The sequence below is a fragment of the Scleropages formosus genome, chromosome 15 (assembly GCF_900964775.1).
Source record: "Scleropages formosus chromosome 15, fSclFor1.1, whole genome shotgun sequence".
Classification (NCBI taxonomy): Eukaryota; Metazoa; Chordata; class Actinopteri; order Osteoglossiformes; family Osteoglossidae; genus Scleropages; species Scleropages formosus.
In genome coordinates, this window is record NC_041820.1 from 9302094 (window position 1) to 9327395 (window position 25302).

Consider the following 25302-nt stretch of genomic DNA (forward strand, 5'->3'; position numbering starts at 1 on the left):
GATTTTACATTTAATACTACTTCAAATCAAAATCTTTGTTCCTTTTCTTTCTGTTGTGTGTATGTAATATTATCTGTTAAAAGCTATTGAGTGGGGGTGTTTAATGAGGAATTTACTCGACCAGTCAAGTGTATGCAATAAAAAAGCAGCTTCAAAGGCAATGAGAGAAAAACATAATTCGGGTTTTAACTTCCCAATGACCAATGTCTATAGCTCTCCACCATTCCCAAAATGAGTCAACTGCTGATGTACATCCCAGTCCTGATGTTCATTACCTTTTACCTCTCCAGGGGTAAAGTGCTCACTGTAAACCTACAGCTTGGCCAGGCTGAGAGCCAAGAAATCAGCACGTCCCAATGTGAGATTATCATCATGCTTCCATATCTGTTTCGCAGACAAGACCGCAGAAACAAAAACGTTATCGCCCAAGATTGTTGTGTCTGCTCTCGCCACCCGTATCAAAGAATCTACAGGGATGAGGATGAGTCAGACACCCCATCACAGGCAGCAGGGTCTCGTGTTATTGCACCTTGGTTAAGTCGACAAAAGACTACACGAGCGAAAACTGTAAGGGTGAGACTATCACCATTTACATTTACGTTTATGTATTTAGCCTGTGATGTGCATCTCAGAGAACAATACAAAACCATGTTACACAAACAGAAGGAGAAATCTAGATGCAGACATGATTCTTGAGTAGTCAATTTGCCATGTAGCGCTGTAGAAACCAGTATAAATTACACAAATAGCTGCAGAAAAGGTTTTTTTTTTTTTTTTTTTTTTTAATTACCAAACAGATGGGATAGTACACGTTTATTGAGCACATAGGAAATCACTTTCACTGAACTGACAACGTGTCAACGTGTCACAACCCAGAGTAATGAGGCACCACGAGATATGGTTCTCCAGAATGACTGGACCATATATTACCGCCATTACCCTTTTTGTTCTGCTTCTTTGGCTGATGCTTTTATCCAAAGGGACGTATTAAAGAAACTCAACACCTTGCTTGAGGGTACCTCAACAGAGCCCTTGGAGACTGGCTACCTTCAAGTTACAGGTCTTTAACGTTCACCTCCATGGTATCTGCTGTCATAACCTCAGCATCTGTGTGGTAAAAATAACCGCAGTCACCACGCCCCCTTAGAGTACTATGCAGGGGATTTTCCCTATCGTCACAAATGAGGAAGGCATGTTTTCAGAACAGCAGACAGACCTTCTCCCGGTGGACCTAACAGCCACAGGGCAGCTGCAGGCATGAGAAAAACTGGGATGCCTTGCTGTGCTTTCTGCAGGAACCTGCAAATGAGATGTAAAAACCTTTAACAGCAGAGCTGACACTCAGCAGGCAGTGGGGGGCGCGAAGGGGGGTGTGATGGGGCTAAGAGAGATGACTGCGGAGAGACGTTCCCCAACAGCATGGAAATTCTAAAGAAAGTAGAGCTGATGAAACGGGGTTGCGCTGGTGGTATTCCCCGGAAGAAACCCTCGCTTACCTTCTTCTCATCTGTTTCCATTCAGCCCTGTGTAACGGATGGAAAAGTTGAAGAATTCAGTGATCATCTGATTCTCGATTTTAGAGAATGGGCAGTTGAAACCAGCAGACCAGCAATTCTGACAGAGGTCTCGGGGAAAAAAGCGCATACTTTTCGTTGCTATTTCAAGATCAAAGTAACTTTGTTTTGTTTGCTTTTTAATTGATCGCTTCCTCCGACGCTTCTTAGTACTCCCACGTGTATCACGTCAAGAGCAAGAGTGAAAATGCTAAACTATATTTATTCAGCCTGAAGGAGGAAAAAGATATTACTGATACAGAGAGGGGAAAATGAAGCCTAAGTCTATGTTATTTTCTCTTTTTCGTGCTTAGCATATACTTTTATTCAAAGTGACGTGTGCATTTTACAATTTCACACTCCATGCACTTATACAGTTGGATTATATATGGGGATATTTTTACTGAAGCAATTCGGGTTAAGTTCTTTGCTTCAGGGTACAATATCGGGGCTCATACAGAGAGTTGCACTAGCAGCCTTTTTTGTTCAAAGCCCATGTCTTTGACTGCTGTGCTGCCCTGCCGGCTGCCTTGTGTACAAAATCGGTATTTTTTCATTTTGATATTTCAAACCGAAGCAAACTTTGAATGATGACTGCTCCGAAACTCAAACGCTAATCTGGTCCTCCGAGGCGGTAAAATTTTCTAGGACAAAATATTTTGTTGGTGAAATCCACTCACATAGACTCAGAATGAGCCCAGGGCACTAAGAAGCCAACTCCAAAACAACAAAATAAAAGCTTTTTCTCATCTACGGAGAATGACCCACTGACTGGTACATGTTTGCACACACACACACAAAAAAAAAAAAAAAAAAAAAAGAAATAGAAGTGATGGCTGCTTCTTTGAAACAAGAAATCTACTTCTAGTCTTTAAAGATATTTTGAAAGATTATATATAAATATACAAATCTTACAGTAATATTACTAGATATACTGTTTATATTTAAGTTAAACAAGGTTTTTTCAAACTGTCATTAAGATCAAAATTAAAATCATTTTACTGGACCAGTCTGGCAAATCCTCTATGGGGTAAAATCAGATTGTTCACTTACTGGCAAAAACTGTTTAGTTGGGTATCAGAAATGGAACCAAAGCCCATTTTAGTATCATTGTTAAATTTGAGCTGTAAAGTCATACAGCTGTTGGGAAGTGCTGCTTAAAAAAGGCGTGTGGCTTCGAGGCTTTGAGTAGCTGAAAGCTTTAAGTGTCGAACAGGGAGCTGGGATTGGTCTGAGGACCTGAACTAGCAAACCGCAAGCGTCTCTTGGCTCCTGACCCTCTGAATAAATATCTACTGTCCTGGCAGACAGAGATCGAAAGCCATCTGTCGAATGAGGAGAGTTTGTGCGAGGGTTACTGAGTGCAGCTCCCACCCAACCCCAGCAGCACGAGGGATAAAGAGGGAGAGCATTGGATCAGGGTGTCACAGCTAGGAGTCTCAGAGCATCTGGACTTGTGTGAATGGCCTTTGGTTAAAAAAAAGGTGAAATGAGCAAGAACTTCTAGACTTGGTGAATAGTATGGTACATCACACATTGTGCATTACATCTCAGTCATCAGAATCTATGAAATATATATATATATATATATATATATATATATATATATATATATATATATATATATATATATATATATATAAGGGGGTGCGGTGGCGCAGTGGGTTGGACCGCAGTCCTGCTGTCCGGTGGGTCTGGGGTTCGAGTCCCGCTTGGGGTGCCTTGCGACGGACTGGCGTCCCGTCCTGGGTGTGTCCCCTCCCCCTCCGGCCTTACGCCCTGTGTTACCGGGTGGGCTCCGGTTCCCCGTGACCCCGTATGGGACGAGCGGTTCTGAAAATGTGTGTGTGTGTATATATATATATATACACATACACACACATTTTCAGAACCGCTCGTCCCATACGGGGTCACGGGGAACCGAAGCCAACCCGGTAACACAGGGCATAAGGGACACACCCAGGACGGGACGCCAGTCCGTCACAAGGGACCCCAAGCAGGACTCGAACCCCAGACCCACCGGAGAGCAGGACTGTGGTCCAACCCACTGAGCCACTGCACTCCCCTGCAGATATTATATATATATATATATAAAAAATATCTGCAGGGGGGTGCAGTGTGTGTGTATATATAGATATATATATATATATATATATATATATACACACACACACATTTTCAGAACCGCTCATCCCATACAGGGTCGTGGGGAACCAGAGCCAACCCGGTAACACAGGGCGTAGGGGACACACCCAGGACGGGACGCCAGGGGATGCCATCACAAGGCACCCCAAGCGGGAGGGACTCGAACCCCAGACCCACCGGAGAGCAGGACTGTGGTCCACGCCACCACGCCACCACGCCACCTATTTATATATATATACACATATACATATATACATATGTGTGTGTATATCATAGATTCTGATGACTGAGATGGATATATAACCTTGTCTAGGAATGAGTTGCAACCTTGATGAGTTATTAAACCTACCTTTGGTTTTAATTTTTTAGATTGGGGTCAGAGAGTATCGAAGCATTACATACCTCTGCAGTTTTCCTTCAACTATCAATGCAATTTGTGTAAGGACCTCTCTTTGTCCCTAAACCACTGCACATTTAGGCCACCGTAAAAAATTTGAGCTGACCAACAATACGGCTTGAGGCTGGTCACAACAAAAATGACTATTGGGCTCAATTTAGGATAAAATGTAATAAAAGATAGCTTGCTGCATTAGGTAAACCGTACATGGTTGAAACGGGGACATCTGCAAAAGATCAAACCACCACAGCATATTTTAATGAATCCACAAATTATGAATTCAAACATGCAACATAAACATTCTGAATTAAAATATTCTGTAATCCATAAAAGATATTTTATGTTTAAATTATGATTTTTCTGATTAGAGAGACTGAAAGTGAGGGCAGCGAGTGAAAACCAGTTTTCGCCTTACCAAGCAGTGGGATATAGGCTTTTGTAAACAGAGAAAGAAAGCTTTTTATCTGGCTTTTCTCTGACATTTAATTTAGTTTCTTGTCTGAAAGGTGAAAAGGAATCTGCAGAGAAGTCATCTAATGGATAAAGAGGGACGCTGGCACTTACTCTTGTATGTGTTAGGACACCATGAATAAGTGCAAGCTTCTTCTGTGTTCACCTTACAATTTCAAAGGCTTAATTCAAAGCCAAAGGCTTCTTAGCTTTCAGCCAATATAGGCACAGTGGGTTGATTTGGATTCTTTGGGAAAAAAAAAAATACACATTCACACACACGCACATGTAACTAGGCATTCCATTCACTTTTAACGTTCTTGTTGTTAAAAGGCCTAAGTCCCTGTATCTTAGAAATTTAATGTAAATATTTTAAGCATCAATAAAATGTAAGTCATTCTGTCATTAAAATTTAAATCATTTGGTGGACAGTAAAATAAATATCTGAAACTACAGAATGAAACTGAAATGATTATATTCACAGCCCAGTTGTTTCTTGGTCTTCAATGAGTTTAAATGTTTCCCAGCTGTTGTGTTAAGTGTTAAATGTATGGGGTCAAATGTATAGAACAAACTGAGTGAAACTGTGAGCCATCATCCATGTCACGCTTCTAATGAACCTGAAATTTATTCATTTTTTTAAAAATAATTTTAGGAGTTTTCCTTGGCTTTGAAACAGCTTTGAAATGGCTTAAGGACTAAGCTTGCCTGAAGCTCCTTTTATACTCATTAGTCCATCTCATTTGATGAATATATGCATATCTTATTAAACATCAGAACATCTTTCTTCTTGCCCCCATGCAAATTGTATGTTTTCTGGGCAGTAAGTTAGCTCAGCATTGTATTGTATCATTAATACGACAAATCTCACTCTCCAGCATTTCAAGGTAACTGAACATCAATTTTATGATAATTATATAACTGTCTTGTTTAATTAAGCATTTTTCCTTCACTTTAGCAAACAAATTTAAAATACCAATTTTTAACAATTATTTAAAAATCCTTTTTTTGTGATTTTAAAAATTGTCTTCAGGGGCTATTTTTCATAACAGATTACATTTAGGCCTAGACTAAAAGGATATTGAGCACTGAAATCATACTAAGTACAGTATTTTGAAGACTATGATTAATCTTTGTGTAGAACCATTCAATATAAGTATTTAACTGAAGAAAGTAAAGCTTAGCTCAAAGGTTAAGGCATAGGCTTGTTGGTTAAGTTTCATTAGGTTCTTCTGTAGTATCCTTGACCAAGGCACTTAAGGAGAATAGTTTCAGGGAATTATCCATTCCTCCCTAAATTATCAATAATTTACACTACGGGCAACTCAGAGCTATTAATTCACCTGGAACACATGTCTTTGGACTGTGGGAAGAAATCCATAGAAACAAGGCAAAAGAAGACATTCAAACTTTTAACAGAATGCAATTTGAACCCACAGATGAGGACTTGTGATGCAGCAGGAGTTTCAAAGCACCACCATCCTAACTTTCTCTTAATAACAACTCTTGTAAATTTGCAGTGCAAACAATGTATGGTTTAGTAAAAAAAAAAAAAAAACTTTTTTCCATCAGCATCTGATTACATCATACATTTAGAAGAGCAGAAAAATGTAAATATCACTATCAAAAATGCAGAACATGTCAGCGATATCTGCTTACATAAGTTGTTTACAATTTTGCTCTCCATACACTCAACACACCAAATCCATTATGCAAAATAAATAAATTAAAATTACACCTCCACACAGTCTGCACAGTTTTTTTTTTCTTGGCATGAAGAAAAATGCTAAACATCCCGCTGATCATGAAATGTTCCACTGAACGCAACTCACCGAGAGAAACAGTGACTCGTAATGAAACAGCATCCAAATTTATAGTATATATGCAAGCAGTTCAATTGCTTGGCTAGACTGAGGAATGTTCCTGAAATGTGGGATTGGATGTGGGTTTGCATTCAGCTAAGATTATATGGAGTTGTGTGTGTTCACGGGAGTTCCCTCTGAGTGCTCTGGTTTCCTGCACAAGCTTTTATTCAAAATGGATGGATTTATAGCTATCAAAACATCATTCTCATCACTGATGATATTAATTTAATAAGAATTAAATGCTTTTTTGTAACAGGTACTTATTATTATTATTATTACACACACACACATTAGCTGAAGCCGCCTGTCCCAAGCGGGGTCATGGCGAGCCAGAGCCTAAGCTGGAAACACAGGACGTAAGGCTGGAGGGGGATGGGACACATCCAGGATGCAATGCCAGTCCATCGCAAGGCACCCCAAGCCAGATTTGAACCCCAGACCCACCAGGGAACAGGACCTGACCAAGCCTACTACGCCACAGCACCCCCATTACTTTTTTTTTTTCATCTCCACAGAGAAAATTTCATGTCAGACATCAAAGATCATGTTACTGTTAGCAAAAGAAACATGGAAATGCAGAAGTATTTTTTTTCATCCAGCTTATCAGGTGAACAACAAATTAGATGCAACCTGAAGCGGTCTCAAATGACACAAAAAAAATTTGGCGAGAATATATTGTAAAGGTGGGGTCTGTATTAGTTATTTTACCGTGATTAGAAAATGAATTGCAAGAAATTCCTTGTTAAAAAAGACATACTGAACTGAAAAAAGACCAATACAAAGTTAGTACTTTTCAGGAGTCGGCACAAAGCTCCGTTCCAAATCAAACAGCTTTGCATCATCTGCATCTCCAAATTTTTCCAAGACATGACACGAGTAAATAAATGAGTATGGATGGCTCACAGCAGACGTTGACTTGAGCAAGCTCTTCATGTGTGGATTACACATCTGAGTCACCCAGTAAGATCAGATGGAAGACTGAAATTTGGCTACACAATATCAATCATCTCGCTTAGCTGGCGAAAACAGAAGTGAGAAGGTCTGTATTTTTAAAATAATGATTTAACAGACTAACAAATGCAAAAGGACACATGTATTAACACATGCATACTACTCTGGTAATCTCTGAGGTTCTTTGCTCCAAAGAACTGCCCGATGTCCGACACGGGGATAGATTGGTCCCAAACTGTAGCACTGCACTGGGTGGATATCATTACCCAGCTTGCCAAGGGTAACATATGTGCCTGTCTGGAGAGGTTAAGTGCTAATAGCTAATCTCTGCACGCGCCTAACTTGCCAACACTGATCCTCCTCAGCAGGGAATTTACAGCCTCACATCAACTCAGCCATAGACAGAAGGTGGTATCAAGATGAGATGCCCACCTTTCCATCTCTTTTAGATGCCTAATTTGCACCAGTGGGTGGCTTCAGCTGACTTACTGCCACCCGCACTCCCTAGAGCCAGACCCACCGCCCCAGTCAATGAAGTGGTCCAGGCAGATCTGTCTGACTCATTTCTAGAGATCCAGGTCCCTCAACAATTCTGGGAAAGTGTGGGACAGGGAGGACATCATAATTAAGTATTCCCTAAAACCGCACAATATGACTGCTAAAGAATGAACATTCCTCACCTAGCAAAATGGGCATATATCTACAGTTTTTAATGTTTTATTTTGTGTATAAATAATACGTTTTCAGTCCATTGTACATATCCTTATTTCAGTCATAAATCTAGTATGATCACAGGTAAGGTCGCCAGAGGTATCTGAGCGAGTTCTGAAAGTTGCTGGTTGCCAGGGGTGTGAAAAATGCCACAGAGGCCTAATGAGACTTTTCTCTCCTTCAAGGAATAAGGGTCTAGGATGAGACAGGAGTGGAGCTAAAAAAAGGTACATACTGCACTTGGGGAAAAAAGAAACACTAAATACAATCTATGCTAAAATCAATTTTGTTTCTTGTTACATCTTAGTATCTCCACTGGTTCTCATGAGCACAGCATGAGTCACAGCCGAAACAGGCAGGAGGCGTCCAGCCCACGGAGGCAGCTTTGCCAGAGCTTCGTGTCCCAGCAGAGTCACGCTGAGGAACATGGAGTATTAGGGAACCTGCTGGACTCTGCATGACTGTGAGTCAGAGGAGCAGGGACTGAAGGGAGCGTGATATTAACACCGGGGGTTGAAGAAAATATACATGTATGGAGGACCAGTGCAAAATTTTTATTAGCCAAGCAAGGCTGCAGTCAATAGCCATATAGTTCACTGGTACAGAAAGGGCAAGAAATAATTTGAACACTGGTATTTCTTCCCGGGGGTGCGGTGGCGCAGTGGGTTGGACCACAGTCCTGCTCTCCGGTGGGTCTGGGGTTCGAGTTGCGCTTGGGGTACCTTGCGACGGATTGGCGTTCCGTCCTGGGTGTGTCCCCTCCCCCTCCGGCCTTACGCCCTGTGTTACTGGGTTGGCTCAGGTTCCCCGCGACCCCGTATGGGACAAGCGGTTCTGAAAATGTGTGTGTGTGTGTGTGTGTGTGTGTGTGTATTTCTTCCCTTGGGGGGGATGGGTTGGTGCAGTGGTGTGGTGGTGCAACAGGTTTGGCTGGGTCATGCTTTCTGGTGGGTCTGGGGTTTGAGTCCCACCTAGCGATGGACTGGCATCCCATCCAGGGTGTGCCCCCTCCCTCCAGTCTTGCTCACTGGGTTAGGCTCTGGGTTGCCATGACCTTGCTTGGGACAAGTGGCTTCAGACTGTGCGTGTGTATTTCTTTCCTCTTATCAAAGAATGAAATGGCTAGGAATGATCCTGCAACTTTACAGTTTTGTTAGTTTTGGAAGGAAACTAAAATTGTCAACAATGTTGTCATAAAAACAGCAGGTGGCACTGTGTTTAGAGCTGCCAGCTTTGGACTTGAATCCCCTTCCTGGTGTAATATTTTTGAGCAAGGGTCTTACCCTGAATTACTCCAGGAAAAAATAGCCAGTTGTGTAAAAGGGCACATAGTTGTATGCACCTTAAAACTGTACAGTAACTCACTTTAGAAAAAAGTATTGGCTAAAAGAACAAATGTAAATGTCATAAAGTTGCCCTTCTGAACAACTACACTACACTAGTTTTGAGTTTTGAGTATAGCTGCTTGAAAACAGATTTACCTGGGTCAAAAAATACTGAAGCATGTCAGTCTTGTATACCATGCATCCATCTAGTTTGAATAACTGCTTGTCCTGAGCAGGGTTGCAGTGAACCGGAGCCTATCCGAGAAGCACTGGGTACAAGGCTGGAGGAGTACGCTCTGGATGGAATGACCGTCTATTGCAGGGTAGCCACACATGCACACACTAACACATTACAGACAATGCAGTGTCACCAATTCACCTGAACTACATGCTTTTATACTGTGTGAGGAAACCTGAGAACCCAAAAGAAACCCACACAGACATGGGGAGAACATGCAGACTCCAGAGAGACGGAGTGGGGATTGTACCCTCATTCTGCTGTCCAACCCAGGTAGTGTGAGGAAGCAATGCTACTCACTGCACTGCCATGCCACCCTTCATGTATATCAACAACTCAAAATTTTACACATTTGGGTCTAAGAGCCACATATGTGTAAAACAGACCAGACTGAACCCATGAGCTTTGCCTGTGTGGTTTGCACTGTCCAGTATGGAGGTGGCAGTGTCATGTTGTGGGGATAGTTTGCTTTGCTGACCTGGTGACCTTCAGCAAGTCCATGACAATCTGAAGTAGCATGGTTGTTGTAGTGTACTTCAGAAGCAAGCCATTCCATCGGGTTAGAGCCAGCTGGGTAGACCTTCATTCTTCAACAAGATACTGACCCAAATCTCACCTCAAAATTGTGCAAGAACTATCTATCCAAGAAGAAATATGAAGGACAACTCAAAGTAATAACCTGGAGGTAAAACACTGTCAATGATGAAAAAAGCTTGCCCTAAGTGTACTTTGACAGGTACTGTACATTAATCTGACTGTTTGGCCACAGAGGTAAGATGTAAAGGTTCTCTCCGATGTTCAAGACTGACCAGCTTGGCGCAGATAAGGAGAGAGCAGAGCAATAACACAGCCACAGTTTCACACTGAGTTCCTCGGTAGCTCTCGAAGAAATGTAGCATAGTGTTTCCTCTATCATCTTTAAGGCAACATCACGGCTCTGTTACTATGGACACCACTGACATCTCAGAATCTCCATATTCTGGACAGCAGTGCCGACAGCGTTTTAATTCAACAAATCCAATACAAATACATTTGCTCAAAGGTGCCTTTAAAAGCCGCTTGCCTGTAAAAGGCAGAACAATTTTATTTCCAGTTTTATGTAAGCCATGTAACAGCCATAATATCCGTCAATTCATTGCCGGAAAAGTCCATTTTTGTGCAATGGAGCAGTTAGATTTACACTTGTGATGAACATTTCTGGTCATATTTCCAATACATCTTTCCAGTATGAGCCAAGGAGCCTGGATAAAAAAAGGATCAATGAAATGACACATACACCACCTGCTAGGCGTTTCTATCATGGCAAAGAATGTGTAGCGAAAAAGCAGTGCAGCAGCAGTCCCTTGAACGCAGGAAATCGAGAAAAGCACGTGGACACGCCAAAGACAGCAGGATATTCTTGTTCAATTGTATTGATTTGACAGTTCAAGCAATCCCCTTTCTTCCTGCAAAGACCGTCCATCGGAAAGGAGCAGCCTCCAGTCACAGGCCTTATGGAGAGGTCCACCCTTCCCGAGCCAGATTACTACAGAGTCCTGTCAGCGGCTGTCACTCCTGACCTGACAGCTTAGAGGTAGAGATAACAGGAGGCTGGATACTGGGCAACCTTTATGCAACACTCTAAGTCATTCTGAAGAAAAGCATCAGCCAACGAAGCATGATCGTCTTCTGTCACCATCCAGTATGATCCCGAAAAATTATTTGCCAAATTAATAAAAGCAAAATCATTTATATTCTAATCTCAAAGCCAGAATGTTAGTCTTCCCAAGGCATTAAAAAAACCATTGCACCATAGATGGATTAGAAAGATTACATAGAATAACCAGTGCTTATCGCATAACAAACAGGGCCACACTTCTGTGAATCCTTTAAGCAAAGATGGGCTTGTGTTTCGGTACAGGGAAAATTGCACTTTACAAAAAGGGGACTTCAGAATAAATATAAATATTTAAAATTATTATGCTGCATATCTGGAAGAATAGAAGGGGAATAAATCTGTTTCTCTGCAGGGGCACTGGAACCCACAGACGCGCGCGCGCGCACACACACACACACACACACGCACACACATAAACCTGAGCTGGACAAAAGCTTTTCTCACCTTAGCGCTATTCTACTTTGAAGGGAGCTTTTGAGTGCACACCCATGAATCAGTTGTGAGACGAAGCCTTTTGTGAGCACCGCTGCTCTGCCGAGCATGTCAAAGCAAACAGCAATCAGCACCCGCTGCCACCACTGGCCGTGCACCGCCCTAAATTCATGCGCAGGTGACGTTCCCGGAGACAAGTCCCACAGATTGACCTCTTCACAGAAAACGGAGAATGCCCAAGTACAAAGACTCAACAAAAAGAGAAAATAGACCTAGCGCACGCTACAGTTCATGTTTGCTGCATGTCTTCATGACAATGAGTCTTTGGAAGACCATATTGAAAATATTCAGTAATTCTCTTCTAATTAAACCAGTTTTTTTTTTTTCCATCGCCAAGAAACCTGACTGTATACAATGTTTATTTTCACTGAAAGAGAGGTGAGGTTTATGGAGGTCAGTAGTGTTTGTGCTGTTGCCTTACAGTCTGAAGTTCCCAGATTGAAATCTCTCTTCTGCCATAGTACCCCTGACCAAGGTATACCCCACTGTATGAATGGGTAAACAACTGTGATGCTGAGGGTGACACCGTGGTGCAGCAGTAGTGCTGATGCATCACACATCCAGTGTGTTGGGATATGAGTTTGAACCTGGCTTAGTTTGTGTGGAGTTTCCATGTTGTTTATATGTTCATGTAGGTTTCCTCCCACAGTCCAAAGACATGGGTTTCAGATTAAGTGTTGACTCTAAATTGCTTGTGTGTGTATGCCTGAATGAATGTGAACATTTGCCCTGTGATGGAGTGGTGGTATAACCTATAACACACTCTATGTTTGTAGGATAGGCTCTGGACCACTGCGATCAAGCAATGGAAAAGTGGTTATTGATAATGGACGAAAGATTCAATTCTAACATTGCTGCCTCGGCCAAAGATGTTGAAGAGAACATGGTCGTTGAATTCAAAGCTCAGAGTGACAGTAACATACAGGAACATGTGATGGTTCCTTGTGAGGGAGATACAGAAAACCCTCTTTGCTCTGGTTCGTTCCAAGTTTTTCCTGTGTGGGTTCAGCTAAGGACAGTGGACTACGCCTACAGCTCTTCTGAGGATCGCACAGTATGGCAGTGCTACTGCTGAGCTCAAATGTCCTTCCGCCGTACTTGAGCATCGTAATGGCTGCCTATAAAGAGCCAAAAATAAAGCTCAAACTTTTGAAATGTACCACACCGGCAAAACCTGCTGACACACTGAATGTTTTGCCCAAAAGGCCCTGTGATATTTTTGGTGTTCACACCATGAAGGAGAAATGCAAGCTCGTATTATGTTATGAAAGCATGTTTGTACCTTTGTAACAAGAATGGCTTGCCATGTAACTATGCAATTTAATCCTACGAGTGTCTCGGTCATGTACTCATACAGCCTGAGAGGCACATATTGAAACTCATTTTAGAACATAGTTGTTTGCATATTGATAGAATGGCATTGTGGTGAAAGATGGGAGAGTAACCAAACAAAGAAGTTCTCAAGAGTGAGGACTGCCTTTAGTTGAGGAGTTTCTCTGGGATGAATCTGTCGTGAGCTGATGGGAGGTAGATCCCTGACGTTAGGCAGGACATGTTTTGATGAACAGCTATCCACTGCTCACCCCTGCCTCACAAGCTTAATGATGACCAGCTGCTGATGGTTGAGAGCTCATTTCCAGGGACATTTAAGGCAGCTGGTCTGAAAGCTGAAATAGAGACTTAAGGGGATACAAGAGAGGAAGTAGGGGTGCTCCCTCTATTTCAGTGGCTGTGCCTACAACCTCAAGGCTTACGGAAAAATGATGTAGACTAGTTGAGGACAATGCAGCATTGATATATGCTTATACAATGAAGTATGTTCACATCCGATTTGTGCATCATACAGAGGAGCCTGTTATTAAGCAACACTCTTACCTGCAGATTTTCATTTCTTTTTCATTTTGCCCAGTTAAAAACTATGAGAGCCATTGTGTTGGTAATTCATTCAACGATCACTAACATAGCATGTACTAGTGTTTAGGGTCACCAGGCCAGGAAAACATTGTATTTAGGGTCACCGCCAAAAAGTCTGCAGAAATTGCTCACCCTGTATAGTTTTTTGTTTAATTATGGATATTTTTGTGGTTGGTTTTGTTCACTCTTTGGTTTCTGTGGGATTGCCTTAAACAGGCCGTGTCCCCTTTTGCTTTGTTTGCCCAATAAATGCCTCACTTTGTACAAGAAACCCTCTGTCTTTTTGTGTCTGTCCTTCCCATGTGGCAAGTACTGTCCCACAATCTGTCAAACTGTCCATAATACTTTTTTAAAAAAGAGTCAGAATAAGTGTCGTTTCAGAGCTGTTTATGAGGTGCGAGGTTTTGCGTTGATATTGTTTTGAAAAACAAAGAGGTTTTTTCAGTGCAGTCGAGGGAAGCGTGGGCAAACAGCAAGCCCCCTCAAAAGGACAACACACTATAGCAAGATTAAAATCTTTCTTGGTAGAAATGCCGCTACCCGCAACATCTTAAAGTTATTTTACTTTTAGCACGGATAAACGGGTGAAATTATGGCACAGCAGACAGTGCTAGTGCCTTATAGCACCTGAGCTGTGCAGTCAGATGTGAGTGCTGGAGTCTGTCTGTTTGGAGTTTGAATGTTCTCCCCATGTTAGTGTGAGGTGCTTCCAGGTGCTCTGGTTTCCTCCTGCATTCCAAACCTATGCATTTCAGGTGAGGAAGGAAGCTAGTAAGGGAAACTGATGCCAAAACTCTGATTGCGGTCATGTGTTCTCAGTCAGGGTGGTAATCAGATTGTTACTCAGGCAGAAGGAGTGGTCCTCAAGCACAGTGTTCAGCACCGATTAAATGCTGCATTGTGGAAAGATGCTTTAACTGAGCGTGATTATTCTTCCTCCACTCCCCTCGCTCTCACGTGATGAATTTTTGATGGAAGTAAGTGGAGAGACGGAACCAGTGAAACTCAGCTTCCGGCTCAAGGGTGGCTGTTAAGAAAGACCGGTAAACACGGTTTCCCAAAAAGTGCAGCAAACAGCCCGCTGCTATTTGCAACACAAAAAAGGGAGGAAAAAATCTTCCTCAAGGCAGATCTCCATGGCCTTGAGGGCCATTTCGTTTTGGTGACTGTTCTTTTCTTGGAGCTAAATGGGAACACTTCCTCTCTATAATCACGTTAATGTGTAAATTAGTGACTTCTTATAAGCTCCCGTTCCTGATGACGTCTCGGAGCGTGAATGCAACAAAGGGATGTGAGGAAGCACTGCGTTCGACACACTTGCTGTCCTTGGTGGTGGCACCCCTGCTCCTCACACATTTCAGTGAATAGGCAACCTACTGTGGATTAGTCGAACAGTATGACTGGATCATATTTTCCATTTGACTGGCAGCAGTGCAGTTTTTCCACATGGCCCGAACACATTTATGTCAATTTGCTCCTGATGTGACTTTCATTGAGACCTAAAAGTTGTACATTTTGAAAAAATAAAGTTACATTACTTTAACACTCAGTGAAAAGCTGGGAATTTAAGTGGACACGTGGAAGGTCTTGAGAACAACACAAAAGGCACAATGCAGTTCCATCCATCCATCCATCCATCATCAACAACCGAAGGGGGAGGGGAAACACCCAGGAAAGGACGCCAGTCAGTCGCAAGGCACCCCAAACACGGTGCTAACCCCAGACCAGCCACACAGCGGGCACCGAGCCAACCACGCCCCAAAGCCCGGCACCCCAATGCCTCCTACAATGCAGTTTAAGACCAAATCAGTAACAACACAAATGTGACCTTCACAGAAACAAAATGTGTACAATCAAACATTAATGGATGTCTAAATTGGCTGTAGTGCGAATTTAGTGCTAATTTAGTGGTTAATTAATAACAAATTTTTATCGAGTATGGACTTTGTGAAAGGAATGCATTTTTGTTTGTAAGAGCAACCATTAATTCAAGTAATACCGGGATTATCTATTTTTGTGTCAAATGCATATAGGATATTTGGTAAAACAATGTGATTCCAGTTACATTTTAGCATCTTAACCAGTGTTACTTTTTATTACTAAAATTTGTTACAAATTATTCTCAAGGCACAAAGCAGTGGAAATTAAATGATTTTTACTCATTTTGGTTAAGTTTAATTTTTTTGTTCCTTTCAAAAAATGTTTTGGTAACTTTAGCTCCTGATCTGCCAAGAAAGGCTTAGTTAACTTGAACCCACTTTACATAGGCTTTACAAGTGTGAAATCCGCTCATGTCCCGAAATTGTAAATCTTTATATTGGATTAAAATGTAAACCAGAGTGACGATTTACAGTATTTAATACTGCAAAAGGTGTTATGCTTATCGTTGTCAGAATGGTATCTATTAAAAGCTTATTAAGGCTGACCAAGGCAGCACTCATGTAAATGACAGCCAGACTGCCTGATAACAGTAATGACTTATTCTGTAATTTAATAACATAAAATCAGATAGGGCATGTATATATGGTTCAATAATCCAACAGAATATGTAGCATTGTACTGTCTTGTGCCATTTGATCCCAGATCTTGTCAGTTTGTTTCCTGAAACTGAAGCTTAGAAACACACCCACAATCTGACTGGTTCAAAAACACTGACAGCAGTCAACATGTTTAGAAATTAAAAAAAAATAACATCAGGGTGTAAGATGAAATATGTTGGGTTACATATACTAAGTATCTTACAGTTATTTATCAGTTTAGGCAGGCATGTCATTTTTACAGGGGCAACTGAGGGTAGGTACCTTGCTCAAGGGTACTAGAGCAGGACCTTCTGATTGGAAGGTAGCAACTCTAAGCACTACACCACCTGCTGTCCACCCAGAGTCCTTAGCTATGTGGCTCTCCTTACAAAGCACACTTCAGTCTAATATAGCCAATTCTGAGGAAAGAGTTGCTCTTTGTTACCTTGGTCTTTCATTCTCATTCAATAAACTTTTATTAAGCCTCCTGCAGGGAGCTAAGAGCTTCAGTAAAACACCAATTGCACACTTAAGAACTGGAGTGTTTTTAAATAATTGCGCAACCCAGTGATCACATTAAGCATCCAAAAACAAACAGGGTGTTGCATTATGTCAGATACTATGGACTAAAGACAGTGGCTGAGATACTTTACCTTGCAAATAATTTAACATGCACATCTGAGTGAAAGACATACTAGTTTTCAAAACCTTAAAGAAGCAGTCCAGGTTTTGAGACATCGCTCAGAGGTTCATTTACAGATTCAGTCAGAAAAATGGTTAGAAAAATTCCTGCTTAAGACAGTAAATACATCCCTGCAGTACTAATGAAACACCTTACACTTTTAACACTTTAAAGTTCACAAGACACAAAGTGGGGTTCAACCTCAAAAAATAAGGGCTTTCTTCTTGAATTAAATAAGTGCTTAGAACTGTGCCTGTGAGTTATTGATCATTAATCTTCATTTATGTGGATTCTTTGGCCAAGGTGACTTACAATATTTGATAAACAATTTTACAGTGATGTACCCATTTTTACACTGGGGTTTTCTTACTGTATTGGTTCAGGTTAAGGACCTTAATCAAAAGCACTAGAGCAAGAAGAGGGACTTGAACCAAAAACCTTCAGATTAGGAGAGCCCTAGACATTACACTGTACATGTTGTTCCTTAGTGAAATCTCAAATCAATCTGTCAACCACAGACTTTTCTGAAGTTTTCTGCAGCTCTTCTTATCCTGAGCCAACAGTATGCTCTACAACCCCAAGAGTGCTGGCTGAAAGTAGCTCAGAAATTCAAACCACATTGCTTCTACCATTCAGTATAGGGGCCAAATGGTCAAGGAGGGTCACAATTATTTCGCCTAATGCAATATGAGTACAGGAGCATAACACATGAGAGGTGAAGGGGATGTGATCAAAACAGCGTTGGACCAAACCCACTTCGACCTCCACATTTGTGTATAACTCTGCTGAGCATTATTAATATTTTTCTGATTTGTCACAGTGCTGTACCTGACAAACTCCTCCTGTGTATGTAAAGTGTGTTTTTTCTACAGTGTGTGTACATCTATATAGATTTACATGTATACATATAGGATGTCTATGTAATACACATTGTGTGTGTGTGTGTGTGTGTGTGTGTGAAGCAAACGACCAATGATTAACTGTGAAAAGACACATCACATGCCACAATCAAAGCCCAAGCCCACAACACACTGCAAGCACGAGCGTCCTCCGTCGCCCCGCCCCCCTGCATCTCTCCACGGGTCACTTGATAAATTAGATTTAGAATTTCGGGTCATTATGAAAGATCCATTGGCCACACTGCACCTGCAATCAGAGCACCAGTTTCGACAGCGACTGCAAACCAGTCACCGCTGAGCGATCGCCTTTTCCGCGGACACTCGCAATCAGCGCTCGCCTTCGACGCGCGGGACGCGCGCGAGCCGGGCGCATTCGCACGCGAGCATAGAAACACAAAGGAAAATCACAAGGGTAAAAGGCGAAGGGGTAAAACCATAGGGGTAAAATACGACTGGTAGCAGGAGGGACAAAATGAAAGAAAATGGGACGAAATAAGGGTGCACGAGGTTTTGCTCGCGCTGGTCGAATGATGATGGCTGGGAGCGGGGGGTCTTTATGTGTGTTACGGTGTGCAGGTCAGCAGTCACACTCCACTACCGGCCCCGCTTCGCGAGAGCTCCAAATACACGGAGGCTGTTACAGATGTGCTGTAAGCGCTCCGCATCTCACCTACAGAGGACTCATCCGTGCTGCTACAGACCGGTCCCGGGTTCGAACCTATGACCGGCTGCAGAACCCTTGAGAAAGTTGACAGTGTCCGACAGTGTAAGTCACACCGGAGGAGGGACTCAACTCTTAAAATAATCGCAATCGTGACTTGAGTTGTTCAGTTTGTGGACGGGCATCGTCTTTCAGAACTGGACAGCTCCCCCCGCTCTCCATCGCACCAAAGCACGCGTTCAGCTGACCAACGATGACGTACGTTCGGCTTATTATACACTAAGCTACATACCCATTTATACAGCTGGGTAATTTTCACTGCACCAGTTCATGGTTAGTACCTTGATCAAGGGTACTAGGGTGGGAGCAGGGATTCAAACACGGAGCAGTCGGAAGATTGCAAGGTAACGGCTCTAAAATGAAGAAGAATGCTGCTAAACAAATGTAACATCCACACCTCACGCACACACCACGCACACACTGGACCTACTGCGAGTAGGAGAGGGTAAAGCAAGCGCGGTGTGTCACCCTACCTTGGGGTCTTCTGCAGACATCCCGGGTTATTCCAGGTAGGACTGCAGGGGACTGGGGACGGGGGGCAGGTCTGCAATAAGAGGCACATCATAGAACCCCCCCCCCTCCCCTCCCCTCCCCCCCTCCACTCCAGCAACCTTACCTCCACACCTGGCCCATCTGCAGGAGGTGTACGAACACCTGCCACGACCACACGGACACCTGGCAGCGCTTGTCCCTGCCGTGGATGGTTGCCCTGAGGCCGGCCGTGGCTTTCGTGCTGAAGCCCTCCACTGCGCCCAGGCCACCGCCGGTGTAATCCTGCACGAACCACCTGAAGCTCAGGATCTGCACGAGCACGGACGGCACGAGCACGAAGAGCAGCGTGAGCGCGGACCACAAGTACTCGCGCTTGGAGTAGTAGTCCGCGGCCAGCCACAGGTCCGTGCCCACGTCCCAGAAGAAGACCGCCACGGCCAGGACGATCCACAGGCAGTCGAGCCAGAGGCGCTCCGGCACCTCTTGCTCCCCCTGCCGCCGCCGCTGCCGCCGCCGCCGCCGCCGCTGTCTGGACCCGCTCCCCTTGCCCAGGAGCGCGCGCAGGCACGCGCTGCGGCAGCCCCAGTAGCAGGACGAGGTGTTGCAGCAGTGGCAGATGTGGATGGCGCTGCTGTCCGCGGGCTCCTCGTCCGCGTCCCCGGCCGCCACCGCCTCGTCCAGGTTGTGCAGCTGGGCGAAACCGGTGACGACCCCCAAACCATCAGATTTCGCTGCCATCTTGCTCTCTCAAAAAAAAAAAAAAAAAAAAAAAAAAAAAAAGAAAAAAAAAGGAAAAAAAAAAATTACCCCCCTTCCCTCCCTCCCTCCCTCCCCCTCCGCTTCCCGGACACTATGACGTCACTTCCTAAATACCTGTCCGCAGACCGTACCTCGGCATGGTGCCCCGGGGTCTGGAGCTGCGACTGTAAGGCGCGTCTGTAGCGCAGCTCTTCCAAAACAGCTCTTGCAAACAGCCCCCTGTCCGAGCGAAGCACGAGGAGATGTGCAGATGATGATGTGATGACGCTCTGATGTCATTCATGCTGGTGCTCTCTAGTATCTTGAGGCTAAGCCAAGAAGGACGAGTCTGTGTGTCATCATGTAGTTGTTCAGCTTTTTCATTTTTTTTTTTAATTTACTTTTTTGAAGAAGAAGAAGAAGAAGAAGAAGAAGAACGTGTCTCCCGTGTGTATCTCGGACGCTCCGCCTCCGTCCGTGCACTGTGCAGTTCCCCAAATTCGCGCTTAAGTAAAGTTCAATAAAACCCAAAAACAGTAACGCATCATTTTGCGGGAGGTTATTATAGAAATTGCATATAAAATCAAATAATATATTAACGTCTTCCCGTTCCAACTCTTAATGGTACCCGCAAAATAGTATAACGCAAAAATATACTGACACATCATCTTTTAAATATTAACTCTATTTTTGTTAATGTATTTGAAAATGAATCATTTGTCTTGAGCAACTGAAGCATACTAATGTTATTTATTAGTGTTTTTGTAGGAAGCCTAATCATGTTTGCGTTTCATTCTCCAATATGTAATTTTGTTATTCTCTTGGGAACTATTATTAATATTAACCATGATTATGTTTTTTTATTACTCTGTTTCCCTCAGTTTATTTGCAATAAAGCACAGAATAGTTGAATTTATTGTTGTCTTGTGTAAAGTCCTGATTTTTCAGAATTGCCCAGTAAGCTGAACTACACTCATTTGAAATACCCCATTGTAGTATCTGTGGTACCTTAATCCTAGGATGGACTGTTTAACACCCAAAACTGACTGGACTGATGGTTCCTGAAAATGGTGTGTGGATGGATAGCAATAAAATTAATCTCACCACCTAGGTTGTTTGTTTATGAATACAAATAGTCCCCGATCTACAATGCTAAGAAGGACCGAAAAAGTGGGGCTCAAATTGACACAAGTGCTATTAGTGATACTTTTTCATAATGAATTAGAAAAACATTATTTATGTTGGGGGTGCAGTGGTGCAGGGGGTTTGGCCTGTGCCCCCTGTGTGGCGGGTCTGGGGGTTGAGCCCCGCCTGGGGTGCCTTGAGGCAGACTGGCATCCCGTCCTGGGTGTGTCCCCCTCCCCCTCTGGCCTTGCGCCCTGTGTTGCCGGGTTAGGCTCCGGTTCGCCACGACCCTGCTTGGGACAAGTGGTTGTAGGCATTGCATTATTTATGTGGATAGATGTGATGCAATTAAACTGTTTAAAAGAATGTAGAGCTAGCTGGCTTCTTAATTCCCTGGTGAGTGAGCATTAGATTATCCTTGGACAACTTTTATAGATACTTGGGATGAATAAATGGAGTATTATAACAATACTCTAAATAAATGGAGTAATATAGTGTGGCGTATTATAAATGCAGTTTGTACAGAATTCATATTTATCTGTAATTATTACAGTATTTTATAGCATTCTTAATAATTTTACAAATGTCATCAAAAGTATTTGGAGATACATATTTTTAGGATCTTACATGTACATTATGTTAGCCTTGTGAATCAATGGCAGGAACAACAAGAAGCAGCAACAAACACACAGCACACATACAGTAACATAAAAGATACCATCCATCCATCCATCCATCCATCCATCCATCCATCCGCTTCCAATAACTGCTTGTCCTGATCAGGGTCATGGTGATCTAGAGCCTTTTCTGGAAGCACTGGGTGCAAGGCTAAGAGATACACCCTGGATTGAATACCAGTTATCACAGATAAAAGATACCGATACAACATTGTATTCAGACATGTTAAATGAATTAAAGAGTACTTTTAAAGAGAAAATATGAAGCAAACTTTTTATTATAACTTTCAGTTTGTAAAAAAAATTGATCCTTAGGAATGTGTCTTACAGCAAGACATGGTCACAAATAAGAGCAAAGGATATGCAAAGCAGCGTTTATCAAGTTTTCTGTACTCATTGCATTGTATCACAGGGTGTGCATGTTTAAGAATACGATAATGAAAAAGAAAATCATATCATATTTCCAAGTGGTTTCCAAGGAAAAATTGATATGGATAGTCTTTATATGATAAACCTGAAGGGTGAATTTCATTTTTTATTTTTTTTTCCCTCAAATGATGTGTATGTTTGCCCACTTTTTTTTTTTTAGTAGTGTCTGAGAACAATCTAAAATTGAGCCATTTTTTATAAAGATGCTTTATGATGGCTTTTATCTTGCAGCTGCTCGTTTCTTGGGGCTACGGTTGTGTGAAAACCTATTAAAAGCAGGACAGATAGAGTGCCAGCAGTGAAACACTGTGGGTGTGTCTCTGCATATCAAATAGAAACACACTACTGTAAAGGGAAACTCCTTCTGCAGGCATTCTGCCATTTGAATCCTTACATATGCCATCTCATGCACTGGGTGGGGGGGGGGGGGGAAGCTTTTTTTTGAACGCATGAAATTTTTATGAAAGCAAATGCAGCATGCAGAGATTCTCCTGGGGCAGGGGGTTAAATGTCTCGAAAATGTTGGGTGAATAATGCAAAGGAGATAATTTGTTACAGATCTCAGGGGAAGGCAGGTTTGCTTTCAAGTCGGCAGTCAGAAGCAGCTGAGTTACGGATGCGTGCTCTGTGGAACAGCAGTTGGTGGAGATACTGGTTTCGTGGAATGTGCAGCTCTAGTGTCTCCAAAGATGTGGCTTCATTCAGCTATTGCGACGTAAGGTCACAGTCAAACTGTATATAAAATTTACATTTAAGCAAATGATGTGACTGTTACCACTAACCCATAATAACCCTCTAACTCCTAACCACAAAAACCTAATCTCATAACACCTTTTCTTTTACCCTAACCCCAAACAAGTAACCCCTATCACCACTAACCACTATCCCCAAATCCCTAATCATTACAATTTACCGCTAAACTCAAATCTCCAACCCTCTACACTTACTATCTAATCCATAACCTGAATCCCCCTAACCCTTGCCATCTAATCAATAACCATTATCTTCAAACCCCTAACCTGTCCCACAGAACTACTAACAGCTATCTCCAAACCCTTAACCCTATCACCTAACGGCTAACTCGCAATCCCTAACCTCCAATACACGAATCAGTCACAGTGTGTATTACATTCAAAGTAGAGAAACTGATCAGTTGCAAAGGTGTTTGGATTTTACAATCAGCTGTTCTATTTTAAGTACTTTGGGATTATGGGGTTTGGGGCTCGCTGCTACGAGCTGTTCGTTCCCTGTATGACCAGAGCAGGAGCTTGGTTTGCATTGCCGGCAGTAAGTCAGACCTGTTCCCGGTGCATGTTGGACTCCGCCAGGGCTGCCCTTTGTCACCGATTCTGTTCATTATCTTCATGGACAGAATTTCTAGGCGCAGTCAGGGAACGGAGGGTGTCTGTTTTGGTGGCCGCGAGATCTCGTCTCTGCTTTTTGCGGACGATGTGGTCCTGTTGGCTTCATCAAGTCAAGACTTGCAGCGTGCACTGGGGAGGTTTGCAGCCGAGTGCGAAGCGGCGGGGATGAGAATCAGCACCTCCAAATCCGAGGCCATGGTTCTCAGTCGGAAAAAGGTGGATTGCTCCCTCCGGGTTAGGGGGGAGTTGCTCCCTCAAGTGGAGGAGTTTAAGTATCTTGGGGTCTTGTTCACGAGTGAGGGAAAAATGGAGCGGCAGGTCGACAGACGGATCGGTGCGGCGTCTGCAGTAATGCGGTCATTGTACCGGTCTGTTGTGGTGAAGAGGGAGCTGAGTCGTAAGGCGAAGCTCTCAATTTACCGGTCGATCTACGTTCCTACCCTCACCTATGGTCATGAACTCTGGATCATGACCGAAAAAATGAGATCGTGGATACAAGCGGCAGAAATGAGTTTCCTCCGCAGAGTGGCTGGGCGCACCCTTAGGGATAGGGTGAGGAGCTCAGTCACCCGGGAGGAGCTCGGAGTAGAGCCGCTGCTCCTCCGCATCGAGAGGAGCCAGTTGAGGTGGCTCGGGCATCTGTTCCGGATGCCTCCTGGACGCCTCCCTGGGGAGGTGTTCCGGGCTTGTCCCACTGGGAGGAGGCCTCGGGGCAGACCCAGGACACTTTGGAGAGACTATGTCTCCCGGCTGGCCTGGGAACGCCTTGGGGTTTCCCCAGGGGAACTGGAGGAGGTGTGCGGGGAGAGGGAAGTCTGGAGGACTCTGCTCGGACTGCTGCCCCCCGCGACCCAGCCCCGGATAAAAGCGGAGGAAGATGGATGGATGGATATTAGCAAAATATATGTATTTTCAGGGGTTATTCTTACAAATATTATTTCCATATACACTACAGGACCTGCCTTGTTCGCTGTCTTCAGGTTTAGTGCAATCGGTGCACCTCAGTCCTTGTGCCTTCCTTTAGATTTATCGGCAGGGCATTCATCTCGCATCTGGCAGGACTCCGAACTCGGATGATGACATTTAGGTGATCTATGAGGTTAGTTCTGAAGACACTTTACATTTTTCATCCAGGCTTGCATCATTTTCCAACATGCGTGTATAAGAGTGCAGGGATAGTTGTTTCCCAGTTGTCACAGCCGATTAATGTACACAATTCCAGTGTAATAAATGTAGAAGGTGAAAGTAAAATAAAAATGATTTATAGTGATCAGAGATCTTTTTTCTTCCTTTGTCTATCTATCTATCTATCTACTTATTTATTAATGATAGAAAGTACTTGCACATGTTTTGGGAAACTGTTTCTGAGGACTTGTACATCATTTGATAACGCTTGTAGGGTGTTTGTGGCACAAAATTTCATTTTAACCGTACAGTGATCAGTTGTAACTAAAACATAAAGTTTAAGCCATACTGATACTATTATAACTTCAATGAAGGCAAAACATTTTATTCCAGCACTTGATCTATTGTGTAAATGGTAAATGGTTATAGGTACTGCATGATGCTTTTAATGCTGTTAAGCCACCCTGTTGAACAAGACCAAGGTTATAAAGGCCAACTAGAGTTTAACGCAAAACAATCTGGAATCAGATCTGAAAAATTGTCCTGGTAGTTTATTCATCAAGTATTTCACACGGTATAACTGTTATCCACGTTTCCAGAACTGCAAATCTCAAACAATATGAGTACATTTGAATTCAGATTTGAATTCATACCTGATCTGAACACGTTTTAATTCAGACTGAATTTAGTTTTTTAATTATATAAAATATCTGGTAATCTTTGCATATTTTCTAGACAATCTTTTGATGTTTTTAAGGCAATTTGTTAATATTTTTACATTTTCATTTTGCATCAAGGGCTAACTCACTGCATACTTGCACCAATGTATGTTG

At 42.9% G+C, this 25302-nt stretch overlaps 1 protein-coding gene across 1 annotated transcript in view; it reads right to left on the minus strand.

Annotated features, from left to right (window-relative positions):
- xkr6a (XK, Kell blood group complex subunit-related family, member 6a) overlaps positions 1-19749 on the minus strand; it is a 41951-nt gene extending 22202 nt beyond the window's left edge. The window contains exon 1 of the mRNA XM_018725141.2: positions 19136-19749. Within this exon, the coding sequence (XP_018580657.2) occupies positions 19136-19749 (614 nt within the window). The remainder of the gene's footprint in view (positions 1-19135) is intronic.
- Between the last annotated feature and the right edge of the window lie 5553 nt (positions 19750-25302).